Source organism: Trachemys scripta, chromosome 7 (assembly GCF_013100865.1).
Source record: "Trachemys scripta elegans isolate TJP31775 chromosome 7, CAS_Tse_1.0, whole genome shotgun sequence".
Classification (NCBI taxonomy): Eukaryota; Metazoa; Chordata; order Testudines; family Emydidae; genus Trachemys; species Trachemys scripta.
The window spans coordinates 18,040,229-18,060,895 of NC_048304.1; the positions used below are offsets into that span (position 1 = coordinate 18,040,229).

The 20,667-nt window shown below is 43.9% G+C and overlaps 1 protein-coding gene across 3 annotated transcripts in view; it reads right to left on the reverse strand.

Moving 5' to 3' along the window:
* The window catches only part of SRGAP3 (SLIT-ROBO Rho GTPase activating protein 3), a 218,620-nt gene that overhangs the window by 24,810 nt on the left and 173,143 nt on the right, over nucleotides 1-20,667 (reverse strand). The window contains exons 7-13 of one of the 3 annotated variants that reach the window (XR_004646405.1): nucleotides 15,148-15,369; nucleotides 14,704-14,805; nucleotides 14,213-14,410; nucleotides 12,450-12,534; nucleotides 7,460-7,487; nucleotides 2,675-2,777; nucleotides 99-129 (exon numbers count right to left, since the gene is read on the reverse strand). Coding sequence is in view for 2 of the 3 variants with exons in the window: in XM_034775362.1 (XP_034631253.1) it covers nucleotides 2,675-2,777; nucleotides 7,460-7,487; nucleotides 12,450-12,534; nucleotides 14,213-14,410; nucleotides 14,704-14,805; nucleotides 15,148-15,369 (738 nt within the window). In the remaining variant the exon portion in view is untranslated. The remainder of the gene's footprint in view (nucleotides 1-98; nucleotides 130-2,674; nucleotides 2,778-7,459; nucleotides 7,488-12,449; nucleotides 12,535-14,212; nucleotides 14,411-14,703; nucleotides 14,806-15,147; nucleotides 15,370-20,667) is intronic. The other 2 variants (XM_034775363.1, XM_034775362.1) reach the window with 2 other exon arrangements.

The following is a 20,667-nucleotide window of genomic DNA, read 5'->3' on the forward strand; positions in this document are numbered from 1 at the left end:
GTTGGGCTTTGGAAGTGGACATTTTTACAGTAGGGATACAAATGCATCCCTCACCTCGATTTTGTTTGGTTTCGGAAAGGAGGCCCTCTAGTAAATACCTGGTTCCTTGTTCGAGCATTCCTTCTTCCTCTGATAACATAAACAAGCGGCAGAGCAGGAAAAAAAGAAAAGATTAAGCAAGAATAAGATCAGTTAAAGTAAGCACATCTTCTGGAGGCCATGAAAGCTCAAATGCAATGGCAGCTTAGAAAGAGACAGTTCAAGCTCCCAACTTCCCCCCACCCTCACCCCCGAAACCCGCTAAGTATGCAGTGTCTGAGCCTCAGTGATTGACGAGAATTCAGAAGCCTCTTGCCCGATTTGTGCCATTCCTCCTCCTGCCTTCCTGCTACTGAACTGCCCAGAGCCTCCCTCCCATCACTGTATTCAAAGTGGGCTTCTATTTTTTACCCACATGCCATAGATGTTCAGAGGGAAGTGTGGTGCCCCGGCTTCTCAAAAAGAAGGGAACAGAGAATTCTTGGGAACAGAAAACCCTGGTGTTCAAGGCATCTGTTAAACACTAACTGCCCTGGGTTAGCTAGGAACTTCCATAATTGTCCATTACAGGGGGTTTTATGCAGACACATCTGGTACCAGCCTTTGTTGGGCACAAGGTTCAGGACTAGATGGACGGTGGGTCTGATTTGGTGCAGAAATCCCTAGGATTCTAAATACGTGAACAATGGTTTCCCACAGGCCTCTCTTCATTATGTAGGATGCTAGTCCTTTCAGATAGGTTTCCAGTGCAGCTAATTACTCCAGAACAATATTTAACAGGCTGGACTTTAATCAATATTGCCTTTTTAAAAATCAATTTAAGAATGGAAAAATTATAAGTATTAAAAGATTAATAGTGTTGTATGTCTGGACTGTATATTATTTGTGACAATGCACTTCCCCATTTAAAAACACTGCCTTTAGGTTTATGGCTGCACTAAAATAGCATAATAGAATAATCTAAAACAGGGATGGAAAAGGCCCATTAGTTCATCTAATCCAGGCTTTTCTCAGTGCTGTTCACTACAATATTTTCTCTCATGCTCTTTCCAGTCTCAGTTGAAACATCTGCAGCAAAGGAGCTCTCATCCCCTCACAAACAGAATGTATTGCAGGGTTAGATGTTGGAGGATCAGTGGTTAGGCAATGAGATTAACCCTTGGGGAATACAGGGGAAAGACTTTGAAGGCCTCTTCAAAGATCTGTACTATTATTCTTATACTATGCAGTTTATTCAGACTGAATGGGCCAAGTGAATTCTGAGTTATATGCATAATAAAGGGTCACATCCTGCTCCTAGTTTCACTGGTATCAACCAATTTAATCTGGATTGATACCGCTGTAATTTAAAAACTATTTGATCCAAGAAGTTATCAAAGATGCACACTGTGCGCTGCCAGAGCAAGTCAGATCTTTCCAAAGAGCGTCACAGGCCACTTAGCCAAAACTGCTAGGGCTCTTCAAGAAACAGTTTGCTCCTGTAATAAAAGGGAAACATTGACATTCTTCTCCCAGGTATTGCGTATAGTTTTTGTTTTCTACAGCCCCCAGTTCACAAAGCATTTAAGCACATGACTGAAATTAAGCGCCACCTTAAATGCTTTGCCAAATAAGGATGGACTGTTGACTCAGGGTCCATGGTGACACAAGCACATTACTTCTATTTCAGCCGTTCTCCCATTCCCCAGCCTGTGTTAGAGTAAAACACCTTACAAGAGGCGGCTCATCCGCTCTGCCAGCGCTGGATTTGACTGGAGGGCATCAGCACCTATCCACACTGGCATTAATTGACTAGTTTTTGTTTTGTTTTTGGGGGGAGGGTTAAGAAAAGCATAGACTATGTAATCCTCCCACTCAGCCACCTCTAAACAAAACATTTCAAGTCTGCTTTGCTAACATTCCCTACAACAGGGAGGCAATTTGTGAGAGTTTATGAATCATTTTATCTCCTCCTGTAGCCATGAAAACAGGAGATTTCTTTTTAAAGTTTCTAATCAGACATTGCTCAGGGAATCCTCCTCGAAGGACAATAGTTTCTTGGGAGGTCGCTTCACCCCTGCTCGACACTCCTCTTAAAAATAAAAGTCTAGGTGTTAGCACAATATATATATATAGTGCTATCTTTCCTTCCCCAGACACAAAGGACCCCCATCAGTGGAACACCAGGAGCTTTGGGGATTTTCTTTATTTTTTGCTGCTTGATCTTTTGCAAGTCTCTTTCTATGACAGGTGGGAGTAATGCTGTTTACTTCCAGGGTGTTCATAGAACAGCAACTTAGAAAGCCAACACAGCTACGCCTGTTGTGATAAGATATGGCACATTGCAATTAACCTGCTGACAGGCAAGAATGACATGGTGACTCCACACTGTTCCACAAGGGTCATTACCATTATCTCATCCCTCCCAGTTGGTGTGGACAGTAGCGTGACAAGTAATGTAATGAATGCACCGTGGGTGAGAACAGATATGGAAGGAAATCTTCACTGAGGCAGAGAGCATACTAGCCGTGTTAACAGTGTGCACAGTGGATAGGAAGGACCAGGTCCAAAAGAGGAAATGAGTTAGCAATTAGGATAGAAAAACCACCATTACATTCAGAGCGTTCATAGACTCTCACTGTCAGCCAGCAAGTACCTTAATGAACGTTTCCATATTGCCGTTAAAGAGTTTATGATTATAGACTGAGAGAGGCCTAGGTCTCCTCATTTTCTGTGGTTTAGGGGGAAGACATGGGGGCCTGGGAGAAATGGAACAAAAAAAATCAAAACACCAACATAAATACATTGACAGGGAAAGATTTCATAGGCTGTGGCGGGCGGGCGAAGGGGGGAAACTCGCTGTGAGGACTAGTGCATTGGCTCCAAACGGATGCTGTATCTGTTCCCCCCGCTGGCATCTTCCTACCAAGCATCCCCACTTACTGAGAATTACTTAAGTCACAGAGTTTTACTGATTATGCCCACATTGTTTGGGAATCCACACAGCACTGACTATACTCTCGATGTCCCGGGCCAGGGCTCAGCGTAAAACCTCACATGGGTTTCCTAGGGCAGACTCTTGATTATTTCAAAGCCCTAGCTAAGCGTCTGGAGGGGGAGATCCTTGTGCGTGTTGACAGACCTTGGATGTACGGGTTAAGCCTCAATCTTGTGATGAGCCCCAGGGAAGCATGCGTGGGAGAGCCTTTCTGTGGGTAGCTCATTGCAAAATTGGGGCCTTACACTGTAAGCTGTTGGAGGCAGGGACCGTGTCTTCCCACCGGCCTGTACATCACCTAGCGCGTGGTCAGCGCAGCCCATTACCCACCACGATCTCCCAAAAGTTGTCCCACAATGCCACATGAGATGATCACCAGCAGAGTAGCAGCAATTAAACAGCTCTAACAGGATGTTGCTACAAGGCACAACTCTGACAAGCCATCATAAGACACACCCCTCTCAGGAAATCAAAGCTGCGCACTGTGGTGACTAGCCAGGATCTTAATAAATGATGGACTATTAGCAATCTTCTTCTCCTGCCACACACAGAACCTGTCACCTCCATGCCAGAAATTAATACAGCTGCTTAGTATTTCTGGTCAAGCCCTTGTCTATTACCTCTGCTAAGCTGTGGTTTGTTTTTCACTCTCCGAGACAACATGTATCACAGTCCCTGCTTGGGATTTGGGCTAGAAGCAGGGGTGGCATTTTTACAGAAGTAAAGACCAGTGTTGGCCCTTTGCTAGGTTTTTAACATTTTCCTGCCACTTATGCCGGTTTATCACACTGTCCTTCTAAGAGAACTCTCAGAGCGGCTGAAAAGTTCAATCCATTCACTGGCAGACCCCAATGCTAACCTACAGAAAACACTCAGGGCAAAACTGTTTATTCCCAAACAGATCTCATCCTAGTGTTGGGAACTCAGCAATTAAGAGGAAAGTGATGGCACCTCCAAAGAACCCGCAGCTAACTTTTATTTGTAAGATTACAATTACAAATATTCATAGGGACACTGTCTAGGCAGGTGAACTTAGGCCCCAAATTTGCAAATAGCTGTAAGAAAAAAATGCAGGTCAAAGTTCCTGGGTTTTCTCATTTTTTCCCCTTCAAAATGGATGCTTCAATGTCGTTTTTAAATTTTAAAGTCAGGACAGCCCCAAGCCACCCCATGCCACCCTGCAGAGGCCAGCACTCATGCACAAGAGAGCAGTAAAAAGCTGAAGTGCACAACTCAGCCTCTATAACAACCCTTTGGCAACAAACCAAACTGAGTGTGGAATGGTGGGGGGGGAAAAAACCACCACCATATTTAGGGCTCTTTCTTTGTGACAATGAATTCCCTTTGTTTCAAATTCCCAGTGGGCTTTTCTAAACAGTGAGATTTTTTTAAAAATAAATCACAAAAAGTAGTTCAAGTCCCAATGGTCAAGTAAAGGGAGCATCTGATAGACAGCAGGGAAGTGTCAGGGCATCCTAAGGGGCAGGTATATGAAGGAGGAATCTGAAGTGAAGCAACTATGGGGCCTGATTCTGGTCTCTCACTTACTATTACTGCTGGAATCACAGTAGTGCTTACAGGCCCCAACAGAGAGCAGCACCCATTATTCCAGGCACTGTACAACACTGAGTAAGAGACAGTCCCTGACCTGAAAACTTACTAGTCAGAAATAGACAAAGGGTGAGAGAGGAAACAGAGGCACATAAAAGTGACTCACCCAAGTCCCATAGCAGAGAACTTACAACAGGGCCCAGGTCTCCCAAGTCCCAGGCAAGCGCCCCATCCACTTACACCAGGGCAATTACGAGCAACTCCACAAAGACAATACACTTACGTAGGAGCGGAATTGGGCCCACTGCCTTTATAGCTGGAATGGCTGGCAAGTGATACTAGCTTCTGCCCTATGCGCTGCTGGTGTTTGGACCTGATTTTCAGAGACAATGAGCTCCTGCAGCCCCATCTGACGTCACTGGCGATTGTGCTCAACACCCCTGGACATGTAGCCCATGAACGCACAGGAGGATTATTTCAGTGCATTGGGTGGAGATTTAGCCAGTTGGTTCTTATTGACATTATTCAGAATGTGACTATATCTTCTAAAATTCAAGTCTACAGAACTCAAATATCTAGACCTTGAAGGAGAAAAATGGCATGAAGTCCTACTGTCATGATTCCACTCTACCTTCATCCTCACCGCCACAAAATGTTCTGGATGTTTGTATTGTAACACATCACAGGAGGGGATTTTAATGAGTCTGGCTAAAATCAGTGCAAAGAACCTTCCTGCAAAAATGCTCGGAGAGCTGAGCTGAACCAATAAGAATAATTTACAAACAACTCTAAATGTTAAAGGTGACAGAGTCATGATCTACTGACACATAAATCAGGTGCCTTTAATTAAAAGAAACAATTTGACTCTAGGCACTTTTGCTGCTTATAGCCTTCAACTGACAATTCAGGAGCAGAAACCATTACAGTGCAGCGAAGAGCCCATCCAATTCTCAGTTAGATGACTGTGATATAAACCAAAGAGACCGAGGATGTTTGTTGCTCTATAATTTCCTCTAGCTGGGTGAGGCCCTGAAGGAAAAAGATTGTGGCATTCTGGCCTCCAGCTGGATTTAGTCGGAAGGCCATTCTGACAGTGCTTATAGTGCTGCCTCGGGAGGAGGGGATTTTTCTCATTTGTTTGTTTATGTGATGCACAAGCTAATTCGGGGACAAAAAACAACAAAAGCAGCAGAGTGCTGTGCTGTCATCCCTCACTCATGAGTCTTAGTTATTCGTTCCCCTGATTATTTTGGCCTGTGACACTGTCCCAGTCGCTTCCGCCCCAGATAAGGAAGCTCCTTAAGAGCAAAGTTTAGGTACAGTTTTTGGTCTTCCTTTAGTTACTCTGGTGTCCCTTCACCAATCAATCAGTCCTTTACCAAAGCACCTTTCCATCCAGAGGATCACAAAGTGCCTTGCAGGCTGTATTGCTACCACTGAAATGCAATCTCATCTGGGCTGGAACATGGCGTCATTAGAGAACGCTGTACACAATTGGCTTTATCGCTCTGTCTGCAATCAGCCAACTATGGCTCCAACTAGGACCAGTAATTAGGTAATCAGTGGCTCCTGGGGTAGCTGGTAGCCTTGGAAGAACCCGGGAAGGACCTGGAAGCATGATTCTTGCAGAATCAGCTATCCAGGGCTTGCAACAAGTGAGTAAGCAGGCATTTGAGCAGACGCCTCTTGCCTCCATTGGATCTTGGGAGATATGCAGATTGGGAAATTGAGCCATGTACCTCTTACACAGCAGATAACCCTGAGGTAAGAATTCCTCAAATTCACAGACCTTCCAGTCCCCGCCATGGGTTATTCTTGCCTAGGGGAGAAGGGAACCTCTGTTCTCATGTGATCGGCCCCAGCCACCTCTGTTTAGAATCCTGGTCAGTTCTCAGCCTTGCTGACGTTCTAAGGCATGTTAACTCCGGCAGTATGCCTCCATTTCCAGCCAGTTGGAAAGGCCCAAGGCACCCCGAATAGCTTGCTGAAGAGAGAGCTCCATAGAACGCTAGAGGAGCTGTTTTTCTGTCTGGAAATGCAGCCACAGCAGCCAGCATGTTTCAGCATTTATAAGATCAAATGTTTCTGCTGGTATTGAAAACTTTATGAAAAACTGAAACAGGGCTATAAAAAGATGAGGGGTTTCTACAGGCTGTGGGGAAGGGTTTGGCAGCTCCACTGACCCACATCCTATTGTTATAAATCCTACAAATTCATAGCAAGCCGCTAAAGCTAAGCTCAACGGCTTTGTGTACCAAGCATTCGGAAAATGCAAGGGAAAAGGCCCCTCCCTCCTACATCTACTCTCAGCTCCATCAATTGCTTCATTTGGATGGAAAGTTGTGGGGTGCACCAGCATTTTCCGTACTGCCCGTTAAAAGGGCTGGATCAGGGGTGGTCACCCCAGCATCACCTGGAGTCCCATGCAGCAGGACCTGCCCTTACTTGAACAGTGGGTGGACAGGAAGGGGCTGGAGACAGGGTTTTGGGAGGGTTGACACCCATGTGTTGTGCAGTCCTAAGGCTGGCTATGAATACAGCACAACTTCAGATACGTTTATCGAGACACTGCAATGCACCGTGCTGACACAGCACTTCCAGGCACGTCAGAGCTAGTCAGCTGGAACTTACACTGCAGCAAAACAAGGGCCTGTTTGTCATCATTCTAATTAATCCACTTAGACAATGCAGCAGAGGAGCAGGCCACGGATGTGGGGAGCCTCTCCCCTGTCGCACGGCATAGCCCAGCACAGGGCAGCTGGAGGATTGTAAACCCAGTGTGCTGGGTCAATAAACACCACATCAAGCCAGGTCTTCCCTGGGTCTTGGTCCCTCGGAAAAAGTGAGCCAGCCCCCTCCCCAAGCGGGTAAAGCAGACGAAACCCTTCTTACCTGGTTGTGCCACATTCAGCTCTTTCACCTAGAAAGAAAAATTGCACATGACTTTCCATCTCATTTTCACATCAGTGCCAAGGACGTGGGCTGTTTTCTCACTCTCTCTCTCTCTCACACACACACACACACACACACACACACACACACACACACACACACTTAAGCTGTCAGTTAATTGTTTGTGACAGGTGAGAAACTGAATATGCCTCAAGGTCCTGTATGGTACAGAAGATTTCTAATTTGTTGCTATGTTACCCCACTAACAACTCCTCCACTGAAAGAAGTTTTACACATCACGGTCCCTAACCTGTGAGCCACGGAATCCCCTCGCAATCCACTGATGTTAATGGTTTATTTGCAGGATTGATCCCCGAGATAGTATTTTGTGTCTTCTTGCCTCTCGTAAAAACCAACCAGGTCCTCAGCTGATGTAAATCAGTGCAGGTCCATTGCTACCAGTGCAGCTATACAGATTTACACCAGCCGAGGAACTGACCCTTGTGTCTGATTATTATACCAAACCAAACAGGAAAACAGGATTGTGATAAGGACTGTTGCCCCTGGGGAGTGAGCTGAGATTATCCCACTGCCTCATGGAGGGCCACTAATAGCATCTTAATACAGTGGAGTATTCAGTAGCTCAGCTTTTCCTAAGATATAAAAGACCATCTAATCATATCCAGGCAGACTCTATTCTGGCTGTCAATATTCTTATTCCCTTCATGTATTTATAGTGCTCGGATTTTATATAAACGGCAGCATATCACTGATAAGATCTCTTCATTTTTATAAGTTTATGTCATTCCGCAGATAAATTGTAAACTAATTTTGCATGCTGTTTGTGCCTTTCTGCAAAGGCCTGAAAAGCTGATTTCCTCTTTATTTTGTATGGCACACAAAAGGAAACGTTCAAGTTCACATCCCTGCTACAATGTCGTCAGATATCAGACCTAAGCTGACTCCTCACTGCCATCTACACACTGTCCTGAGCGACACTGGTCAATCACACAAGTTCAAACACCATCTCTGCTTCTGTGACGGCCACCATCTTGGTCATCAAGCCTGTAACGGAAGCGTGGACCTCCAGAGATAAAAGCATGAGCTGCTACAGCTTGAGCTAACAAGCCTAGGCTCTGTACCTGGGGCTGTAACAGACTCATATCCCCGACAGATTGGATGCAGAGAGGGAGCGATAACACACACTCACCAGTGGGTCACACATACAACTCACAAAACTCTCTTTTCCCACCTGAACCTCTCCTGCACTGTGCGGACTCACATGACCGTCTCTCTCACATCTCTTTCCAGATATGTCTGAAACTCAACATCATGAAAAAGCCCTCCTCTCCACCTCCCTTCTGCTGGACAGCTGGCCATCCAGCCATCCTTTCCCAGACCTGCCACCTCTATGGCATTTTTGACTCCAACCTCTCCTCCTCCCCCAGTAGAAAAGCTGTTGATAAATCTTCACTGGTTTTCCTCTAAAAATATTACACCCCATGATAACGTGACACTGAAGTGGTACAATAAAATCAAGGAGAGTCAGGAAATACAAAAGTTAAGGTCCCTGCAGCAAATAATTTCCTACTTTTGAGCAAAAAAATACAGTGTTTTGAAAATGCCGAATTTCCTTCAGGTAAAAATCAGGTCACATTGAAATGTGCCATTTTAAATATGTGAAAATGGCCATTTAGTGGATTTTTTGCAGAAAGTCTAAACGTTGGAATCACCCGAGAGCTTGGAATGAAATGCTCAACATTTTCATGTGAAATTTTGTGACACCTGTGGCTTTTTCCACACAGCTCTTAGGGAACAAAAATGGAGTTTAAACTGACTCTTTGCAACCTTAACTATAGTTCTCTCTCCTAAGCACTGCCATAGTTTTTCTAGTTACGGGAACAATGATTAGCAATGCATCATCAGGAGTCCGATCATTTTACGCACTGATTGATGGTATCATCTTAGTATTATCAAGGAAACAGGCCTGTTCTCTGCATTAAGATCTGATCTACGGGAAGAGCCCAGATGGGTCAGATTTCTACTAACACTTTACAATAACAATATATGGAGATATACCTATCTCATAGAATTGGAAGGGACCTTGAAAGGTCATTGAATCCAGTCCCCTGCCTTCACTAGCAGGACCAAGTACTGTCCCTGACAGTTTTTTTCCCCCCCAGATCCTAAATGCCCCCCTCAAGAATTGAACTCACAACCCTGGGTTTAGCAGGCCAATGCTCAAACCACTGAGCTATCCCTCCCCCTTTGTTCCACCTACACCTCCCTCCTCCAAAATATCAAAGCCTGAATTTGGAAACAGCTGCTGGGAGCTCTGCCTGGCAATGTACAGTGATTGACTAAATCTAATGAGATCCATATCCAAGTTCATTTGAAATATGGGACTACCCCAATAAGAATGTAGAACAGACTGCTATTGTTCTATTACTGCAGTGTGTTAGTGGGCTATCCAGGGTACTGTGAATTCTAGGAGAGGAAAGTATTTTCGTAGAGCCCTATGAATCCACCATGACAGTTTTCTTACGTTAAAATTTTATTCTTCAGATGCAGTTCTGTTTAGGGAACACACTGCATGCAATAAATCACAGGATCTAAGGAAAAGGCAGGTTCTAAAGCTAAAAAACTTAGAGGAGAAAATATGTTTGAGATAAAAGACAACAAAAGCTAATTAATTTGTATTACATTAAGATCAGCAGTATGCTTATTGTAGTACTAAAATGAGATTGGAGACAGCTGATTCTTTAAACTTTAAAAATAAGTATCCTCTCCCCCATTGTGGAACAACTATCAACGGCTATAAATCATCTCAGTTTTCTGCAAACTGGGCAGAATACACAAAAAATATATATTGTTCCCATAGAGCTAAAAATCCCTGTGTTAGGTATCAGTGAGAGAAAAGCGTCTCTATTCAGGACAGCACTTAAGCAGCTACTTAACTTAAAGCATGTGCTTAAGCCTTATCCTGGATAGGGATAGACTTAGGCATGTGCTTAAGATGTTTCCTCAATCGCAGCCTTAAACCTAATGAAATTGTGGCTTTAAAAAAAAAAAAAAAGATGAAAGAGACCCCTACGCAGAGAGTGAAGTTTCAGACTGTAGAACACAAGCCCAAGGTGCTATAAGAGGTTTGTAACAGGACAACGTTTGCCGGAAACACCCTCTTGTGTTAGCAGGTAGATGAAACACCCTACTCTTTAAGTAGGTGGGAAAGAGTTAAGTGGGTTTTCCCCAACTCACTGAGACAGGTGACTCTATCTGCATACAAGCAGGTGGAAATGGCTCTCCGGATCAGGCCTGAAGGAGGAACTCTAGCAGCAGCCAAGACTGGGGATGGGGACAAGGTGTGAGCTGACCATTATAGGGTCTCATTGTTTTGTAAATAAAGCCAAGCCCCAGGGAGGGGATGAATCTGCAGTTTACACAGTGCATGGACTAAGTTCAGACCTATTGCTTGGGTAGCTGAAACACTCTACTGTTCAGCCTGAAGATACCCTTCAAGTTCCCAGTGCCCTTATGTAGTCATATGAACGTGAATGTACGCAGAGGGCATGTGTGGGTCATGAGCATCTCCTCTGCCAATCAGAAATGAGGAGTCCCCTTGTGGTCTAAAGCTCAAAAACTTTATAAAGCTAATAAAAAGTCTTCCTTTTTGAACAATATCATTAGTGCTCCTGGGAAACCCCAATTGGCTTCTCAGGAGGCTACACTTCCTTCCAGTGGAATCTTTCACTAAGACCAGGCCCCTACAATTAAAGAAACTGAATTTATACATTAACTGAAATTAGTCTGTCCAAGATATTAACTGCAGTGAAATCATTTGTAATTCAATAATACAGACCATCAGGAATGCATATTACCCCAGGTTATCCTAGTCCTAGTGAATTTAATAGAGGTTCCTACTAAAAGACCTACTGAACTGACTAAAGAATAAAGATCCCGTCTACAGATTTTTGAAACCATCCTACAGAATTCTAGGGCAGGGATAAAAGTCTCTTTTTATTCTGTTCCACAGGAGGATCCACAAACCTATAGAAATCTGTAGGATTTCCCATAAGGGAAGGTGCTGGGGCCTCAGCACACATCAACTTGATGTCAGCACCTGTCGTTAACAGTTGCAGACCTCAATGAGGGTTGTAGGTGCTCAGCACTTCAAAGACTCAGGAAGATTGTCAAGGATAAAAAAAAAATCATATAAATGTTCTTAAATTTCTTTACTGTACCGCCATCACAACTCCCTGATTATTAAAAGTGAAAGGGTTTTAAATATCCAATGGCTTTTCACCATGTGTCCTGTTTGGTTTGGTTTTCTTCATTTCATTTGCTTGGAAAGTGAAACTAGACCAGAAGGTTAACCACTATGTGTTTCCAGTCAGGTTCACTGCCAAGTCTCCATGCTTAGCAGAGAGTTGCTGCTGCAGCTGGCTTTAGATTTTCAGCGCGGCACGGAATTTATTTTAAAATTACATTTCTGCAAGCATTTCAATTCACATCAGTGCTCATAAAAATGTTTAATGTTCAAAACCTAATCTGGAAGCCCAACGTATTTGAAAAATGACCCTTTAATTGCCAATGAAAACAGTGACATATACAGCATCCCTGTGAAAATAGCTTCCATTGGGTTTGGGGTTGTGCCGTTAACCCCTTGGTTGCTGCTGGAGAAAGCGTGATTGGGTACAGCTGTAATTCTGGGCTGAATCCTCGCAGGCACCCAGAGCACCTGGCAGTGTAAGCAGCTATAATGTAGCCTAACATTTATATTTTGAATTCACAGTCTACTCTCGATCAAAAATAAAGGTGATCAGGTCAAGAATATTTTTGCATGTCTTCTGTTAAGCTTAGAGAAGCAACTAATTGTAGAGGCTAGCATTCGCCCAGGGAAAGTAAAGGGAGATTTGAAAAGTTCAAGGTCTGGTTTGAAATCTTGATGTGAGATGCAAGGTTTCTCTCTGGACCTTACCCTAGGACTCACCTTCTCCAAGAGTCTGCTTCAGTAAGTCATGTTTAGCCTGGAGCTTGGTGATAAGGTTACTGCCATTCAAATACTCTTTAAATTTCTGGAAAAAAACCCCACAAACAAAGACAAATACAACATGGGTAAGGACTTTTGGTGAAAATGTTTTCTAATTGATATACATTTTTGCCTATGGGATTGCTGGAAGGGGATTCAGCAGGAGAGTCTGTAAGGCTCTAATAAACCAGACTTCAGTTACATACACAAAAGAACCAAGGATGGGTTAAAATTTGCTCTTTCACTATTCAAACAGCAGTACTGTTGATCTTATTAGCCCAGAATTCTTTGTGTTGTACCATGTGCTTGAGGTCAGGGCTTTGGAACACAAGGAACCCCAAAGAAAACAGTTCAAAGAAAGCCTTCTTTTGTCAGGCTTCTGGGAATGGCCCCAATGAGCTTTTCCTTCCAGAGACAGGGCTCTGCCTTTGTGCAAACAGCGATAAGGAAGGGAGAATTCCCAGTGCATGAGATCTTCCTGGCTCAGGAGATCAGATATTATGCTAAGCAGCTAGTCTCGTTCAATGCATAACCTTCCTATTTTATTTAGAGACTGCCTCATACTCAATAATGCCTTGGAGGCCAATAACTTTATACATCTCAGGAGTGGGGGAGAAAGGGACAGAAAATGAAAGAAAGAGAGAGATGATAACTTTTGCAAAATGCCTTTAAAAAAATCCTCCTTACAAATAAAATTGCAACTAACTCTCTGAATGGGAACCATAAAAAAATAAACACAGAGAAGCTGTAAGCCCTACTGCAGATGTGAACGTATCATGGGACACTACAAGCCATGTCATGTTACTTTCAACAACATGTGCCTTGTTGAGAACAGGGGACATTTCTCTTGAAGTCACCTCTTATAATACTTGAAATAGAAATAATAATGAGCCTGTTCTACAGACCCTGGGATCTGCACAGTGGAAAGGTGGGCAGGTCAGAATGAACATCACATCCATACCCAACCTTTAGAGCTTGCTGCAGAAAGATGCTACAGCCCCAGGTTATGGGTATCTTCCTACAGCCATCTTTCCATGATGGAGATTACCCTTAAATTTGTCCCCAGGGCAGATGCCAGGCTGTGGCTCTTGGGCAAGGACAACACTGAAGTCCAAGAGTTAAAGCAGAGGCATCCCCACATGGATGGCCTCGGCCTCCTATTGACTCCCCGGGATGCCTGTGGACCCCCTGAGTGGCCCATTCTATGGGGCCAGAGGGAGCTAATCCCATACCCTCCACAGAACAATAGGAGAGAAGTTTCAATGTGGAAATGTAGCCATGCCTGTAGGTTTTTGCTGAGGATAGGTGGGCTGAACTGACAGTTCTGCAGAGTGACGTCTTATGGGAATTGAACAGAAACCATCAAACTCATCTCACATAGACCCTGAGATGGTAACCCTATGAGACTGGGATGGTTTCAGATCAGCAAACTGGAGTGGAAGGCTCGACTGCCCATTATTGAGTCTCCCAGCTCATTTCTTTAAGTCTCCTTTCATGGCTAGCTTTTAAAGTTGTTGCTTTTTTAAAGTAACACAAGGATGCATGATTGTTCCCTGCGCATTTCCCTACAGTTGAGAAGCAAATATCTCAATTTCAAACAAAACACAAGACAAATATTTAAACAGACCAAACTGGCTCTTACTGTTCACTAACAAGCATTTCAAATGGGACTCAACCCAACCAATTAATGCTGCGTGGCCTATATAGCTTGAGATGAGACTCACCGTAAAATAGAACATTTCAGTTTCCTGTTGGTTGGCTCTCCTCTTGGCAATGTTTATTTTACTCATGTAGGTCTCTGAAGCGGCTGATTTGACTGACTCAGTGGAGCGACTATGCTGGAAGGCATCGGAAACATCGAAATCTTCCACCGTCAGCATGTCCTGCAAGGTCTGCATAGTGGCATCCAGAGTTTTTCGTACCTGCAGAAACGGGGAGCACAGGAGTTGTGAAACAAACGGGGAGAATGACATATTTTGGCCACAATAATTGGCCATCAAGCAGCTCTTATGTACTGGGCTTGATCCAATATCCACTGAAGTCAATGGGAGTCTTCAGAAAAGCCACCAGAAGCCTCAGCATTGCAGAAGATTCCAACCCAAACACTCCAGCTGACTGAAAGCTCTAGCACAGAATGTTGAAGGTCATGTGGCTCAGACTGTAAAGTCATTAGCACAATCCACCAGAATATTGCTAAGCCAGTTATTGCTCTCACCTCCTCATTCTCTATCTTGAGAGTGGCAAGTCTAGACTGCAGCTGGTGATATCGCATGAGCAACTCCGTCTGCACAGGCTGTTGGGCGCTCACCTGACATACCTGATGGCAGTAACAAAACCAGAGAGAGGAGACTGAAACATTCACTGGACAAATAGAAATACTTTAAGCAATTAGATCGTTCTCTCCCCCGCCCCAAGCTTGTCTCTTTCTGGTAGGTTAGGGAGGTTGGGTACCCCAACCCATCTCTAACCGGCAATGCCCTGTATCTGGGCCTAAGCAAAGCATTTATCACATAGCAGTTGAAAAAGGAAAGAAGCATGAACAGAAGCACCGTGGCAATAGGATGGGAAAGAGGTTAAAGATCACAGACAAGGGGGAGAGGAAACAAGGACAGCTCAGGCTATGCCAAATTGCTGACGCTGTTTTCTGCAGGTCCAGTACCTCATCCCCCATGTGAGGCTGGAATTCAAACTTCAACGGAGGGCAGAAGACCTGGTTGCACATGTCCATGACTGTATGCTTGTCACTCCGTGCGTCCAGGTTGTCCACCGCGTTCTCAATGATGTCCAGGCCCTCATGGCGTGAGGTTTCTAGGTTATATTCAGCAGACAGGTATGTCCTGAATGTCCGAGCTAGGCTGGCATGGAATCCCAGATCACAACACTGAGGGAGGGGGAGAATTATTGAAGAAAGGTCACGTTCACAGACTGAGTAACATGAGTAAAGAATTCTCACATTTAAATATCCCCTTCACCCCGAAGGGCCTCAGAGCACCATGTATGGGCACAGGAATCATTTTGTCAGCCACTGAAATGTAGCCACTTCCGGAGTAGAACACATCAGCTGTTTAAAAACATACATAGCAGTAGGACGTGAAGCATACAGTACGCACTCAAAGATGCTGGGGGAATTAAAGGAAATACTACCAATTACCCTCACTGGACAGTGGCCATTTCAAGCTGGAGGAGTAAATTCCAGCTCAAGGAAACATACCCCTCTAGCTCTGAATGAGCCAGCAGCCACAGCAGTGCAAGAGGTGGGCGGGGTTAGCTGGCAAGTACCTAGGGCCTCAGACAGGTACATACTTGGGGTGGCTAGCCCCTCCTGCCACTCACACCGCCACGGCTATGCTTGATTTTTAGTGCACTGGCTCTATCAGAGCTAGCGCAGGTATGACTCCTCCAGCTGAGAATCACACCACCCAGTTGCAGGGTCGACATACCCTAAGTCGTGCCAAGAGTGACATGGCTCAGCTGAAGGGAAGCACCTCCAAAAGTCACAGTACCTTCTACGGCCACGCTGGGCTATTGGGCAAGTGCTGGCTCAGGGGGAAGCCTGTAAGCTAGTGCCTCACCAATGCCCATTCCTGCCACAGCCTGCAATTTCCTGGGCCAAACTCTGATCAGGCCCAACTCTGCTAACTGATCAGATTTCACAGGACAATAGCCAGGGAGGAACAGATCATGGGTTTCCAAGATGTGTACCCCTTGTTCACTGACGGTGCCTAGCTTATTTCTCCCTCCTCAGTCAAGTTACTGCACCTTTCCATAAGCCCCTTCTAAGCACAGAAATGCATTCATCAAAATTAGCTAGCAGAGACAGACATTAAAGTAAGCTGGCATTCAAACACTCCCTGTTATCATAAACTCTTTCATCACAGCAATGACGATGCTTCCATTATCCCCCTCTCTCTTACTCAAGATGGAACAGTTTCTCATGCATAAGTGATCATTCCTCTTTGGGGAAAATGATAGCACTGAAAGCTAATTGCTGTCAAAATTCTGTACATGAAAAAAAAGCCCAGTTTTCAATATAATTGAGTCTTGTTTGTCTGATATATCAACAGCATTGGATTCGCTGCAAAGAATGGCCAGTCACCATCTAGTAAAAATGACTTTTATGGTCTCCTCCCAATCCCTAAAGGGAGTTTTGGCTATGCCGCAAAACCACTATGTAATTTGGGCTTGGTTGGCAGACTCTACTTGAAAGGGGACCAAGTCTTGAAGAGCATGTATGCTGTGGATCAGGGCAGAGGTACACTGGCAAAGATGGGGAGCGAAGGGACATTCCAGTTTTGGATCTCAGCCAAAATGCAGGTATAGTTGTGTGCAGAGAAAGAAAGACTGGAAATGGTGGGATTGTTATACATCAGCAGAGCTACGAGGGGACTGAGCTAGAATGGACAGTCAGAAGATGTCTCAGCCCTGATGACAATGACACTTTAACAGGCCTGTGAAGGACAAGACTGAAACAGAAAGTATTGTGGGTAAAGGTTAAGGTGCATGAGCAGAGCTCTTTGAGGCCCCAACATTGGGAGAGAAGAGGGGTTAGAGTTCAGGATAGAGGGGCACTGGCACAGCTGTGTTGGGGAGCTTATACCACTCCAGGCTTTACCCCATGTGAGGAACTTCACATTCACCTGTCCCCAACACATGCATACTGTGATATGTCTAAAATAACCCTCTCCCCCTAGAAAAGAGGACAAAGAATTGCTGACCCAGGCATCCAGTTTGGGAAGCATCTTTTGTTTCATACAGCATCTAACTAATGACTGCTACTGAATTATCCTTATATTATAAAAAAGCTGTCAAAATACAATTAACATTACAAATTGCAAATCGTAGAGGTTAAGAAGTTTTGCTGACATTGAACAAAACAACAGCAGACGAAGTTCATCACCGTTCTAGCTCTAACTGAGAAAAGCTAGAAAGCTGGACCATCTATCAGGACAACTTAAGTGCCTGATATAATTAAACCATTTCTAAAATTCTCAGTGGATTAAACCCACTCCTGAAAAATAAAACTCCACACTATTTCAACATTGCTTCTACTGCATTTTCAAACTGGGTTACCTTGGCTACCAGCATGGTCCCAAATTAGATCATTAATATTAAACAACCACTTGGTCATGACTAGAGTTGGGACCAAGTCACTAATGACTAGAGGTTGGTGAATTTTGTCAAATAGTAAATTTGGCCATGCCGCAAAACCACTATGTAATTTGGGCTTGGTTGGCAGACTACTTGAAAAGGTGTGTATATATATATATGGGGTCAAATTCTGCAAATAGCTTTGGCTGAAAAAACTGATTGGGGGTGGGGGTGGGAATCAGTAGATATTTCAACAAATTTCTAAATGAACCATTTTGTCATTTAGTTTGAAATGTCATTATGAATCAACATTTGAAACCTGTTGTTTCATTCAAACTACATTTTCCAGTTTTTCATTTAGTTAAGAATTACCCCCCCCAAAAAAAATCTGTTTTGGTTTGAAACAAAACCAAATGTTTTTATTTTACTTTTCATAGCAGCCACCGAACCAAAAAAATCAGTTATTCACTCAACTCTAATCATGACCGAGATTCTTTACGGTTTGATAGCTATTAAGCAACCTATGTGAAATGGAGTGGGTGGGCTGAGTTCAGGTCTTCAAGCTCACCATAAAACCTGCCACCTTATTTGTTAAGTGATTGGTTCATATTAATGTCAGTTATGCTGCGCCTGTTAACAGTATTTGTTACTTCTTTATCACTAAAGGTGTGTGAGGTGCCTATCACACATACGAGGAGACAGCCCTTGAGTCAAGGAGTTTACATTCTAAGCCCTGGATCCAGCCATAGCACCGCCTGACTTCAATAGGATTTGGTGTGGGTACAAGGGATCAGGACCTAATTTAATATAAATAGGCCAAATTCAATCCTCCTAGTGTTAACTGTTGAAACCAGATACCATGGTGATCAGTGTAGACGGAAAGAATTTGGCCTGGTTAAACTAATCAAAATTAATCCAAAATAGACTGTTCTGTGGATACACAGAGGACTCCAGTTTCCAGACCTGCCATCACCTTTCTGAGCAATACACTGAAGGGAGAAAAAAAGAATTAAGTCGTGTTAAAGAAAACCCAGAATTCTGCATCAAAATGTTACCATCACTAAACTCAAAGTGAAATGTTCAAACTCCGTTACTGCCACAAGCAACTCCAGCCAAAGACGACATCTCGTCCTATCCACTGATGTGAAGAGACGTCCCTCAATTCAGATTAAGTCACACAGAGATGTTTTTATGTCACTGTGTGCTAAAAGTGGGAGCAAAACCATGGCGGGCTGACTCCTGCTCACTGATATGCAAGTGTACTCAGCCTGCCCTGACCCAGGCTTGCCACGTGTGCAGTAGCCAGTTTGGGACATGAATGACATGGTCATAGTGCACCCTTTATCCTGACCTGGCTTAATTTAAATAAGTCAGACTGCCAGCAGTCAGCCATGTTGACACTTCTTTGAAGGCCCCATGGGCAGAATTAAAGCTTTCCTTAAAATAAACGTCCAGCCTTTACAGTTGAAGAAAAAATATGATGGTGAACCGATGCACTGTGCCTTCCTGAATGTGCAAAGAGACTGAAAGAATATTTCCTAAAGAGGTGGGAAAGGCTCCCATTCATAACATTTGGACGTTAACACTGAAGCCTAGTGATGGTAATCCAAAATGTCAATATTGTTAACTCTTTCACCACTGACAATTTTAGAACAAATAGCCAGCTACTCTGGGACTGTGGGTGGAAGTTGAGTACAGTATTAACATAATCTACCCATTGCCTTTCAGCTTTCATGAGATCAATGTACTTCTCTGATATTCAAGTATGTGAACAAACAGGCAATGATGTCGGTTACAGGAAGTACCGCCTCCAGAAGGAAGCCCTTTTGAGACTAATGTCACAGTGCCAGGAAGTCAGAATTTCAGAATGCCACAATAAAATTCCAAGCAGGAGGGGAATAAAGGCAAAATTCTCTTCTCAGTTCAACAGGGGGATCTTGACTCTATGATCTGCTCATATTAGATGCAGGCGGATGCCATTCCTGTTAATGAGATTTCTGCACATATGGGAAGAGCAGAATGGAGGAGCCATGATCCATGTGTTGACTTGACAGAAGAATGCTGTCCTACTTCAGAATCAGCTGATCAGAGCCTCATGCTTCCAAAAGGATCCCAAAAGTCTTTGCTGAAGAGGTCTACAAATCTGTGCTACTGTAGATCCCCAACAATTATAGCACCAATTAGCAGGTCAAAAAAGACACGAAACCAAAATATCTGTGTCTGCCTAAGGGTGGCCTTTTCCAAAGAATCCAGTGTCGGCCTAGCTGCTGCCATGGAAATCACTGAGAACCACTAACTTTAGTGGAAGAAGGGTTAAGGCAGCGCAGTGCGCTTCTGAAAACCTCACAATTCAGACACACCCTGGAGTTCTCCATAATGCTGTTTCACCTCATTTTTAATGCTGAATTCATACTGAACCAGCAGTTACTGTAATACCAATAAGTCTGCGGCTACTGACAACTAGGGCAGCCGCCTTACTAACAACATTTTTACAGCTCCTTCAGTCTCTGCTGATTAGCACCGTGCCTGATGCTTCACACTCTGGTGCCCAGAAAAGAAAGAAAAAAACAAACCTTCAAAGAGACACACAAAGAAAAAAAAAAGACTTCAGACTCCTTCTCCCAGCATCAGAATAAATGGCATTTTCTAACTCCATTCTTCCCTTTGACAGAAAGCAAATCAGAACCACAAATTCTAATAAGAATTCTTAGCACTTCTATAGTGCCTTTCACCTGAGGAACCCCAAGTCTTAATATATTAACTAATAAAGCTTCACAACACCCTTGTGAAGTAGGGAAAATATTAGCTTTTTTTAAACAGAGGTAAACTGAGGCACAGGAAGTTAAGTGACTTGGTCAGAGTCAAAGAGTAAATCACTAACAGAGGTGGGAACAGAGCTATGAAGTCCCAATTCCCAGTCCCACCCCAACTCTTACCAAAACCCCTTCCCTGTCATTAAAGCTGCACAGATACTAAAATGAACCAAGAATTGTCCCACTGCTGCACTGGAGAGGACAATCCTGCATTTGGCTGAGAGATAGGTAGGGTGATCTAACAATTCTTCCCATCTCTAATTTCCATGAGTCTGTGA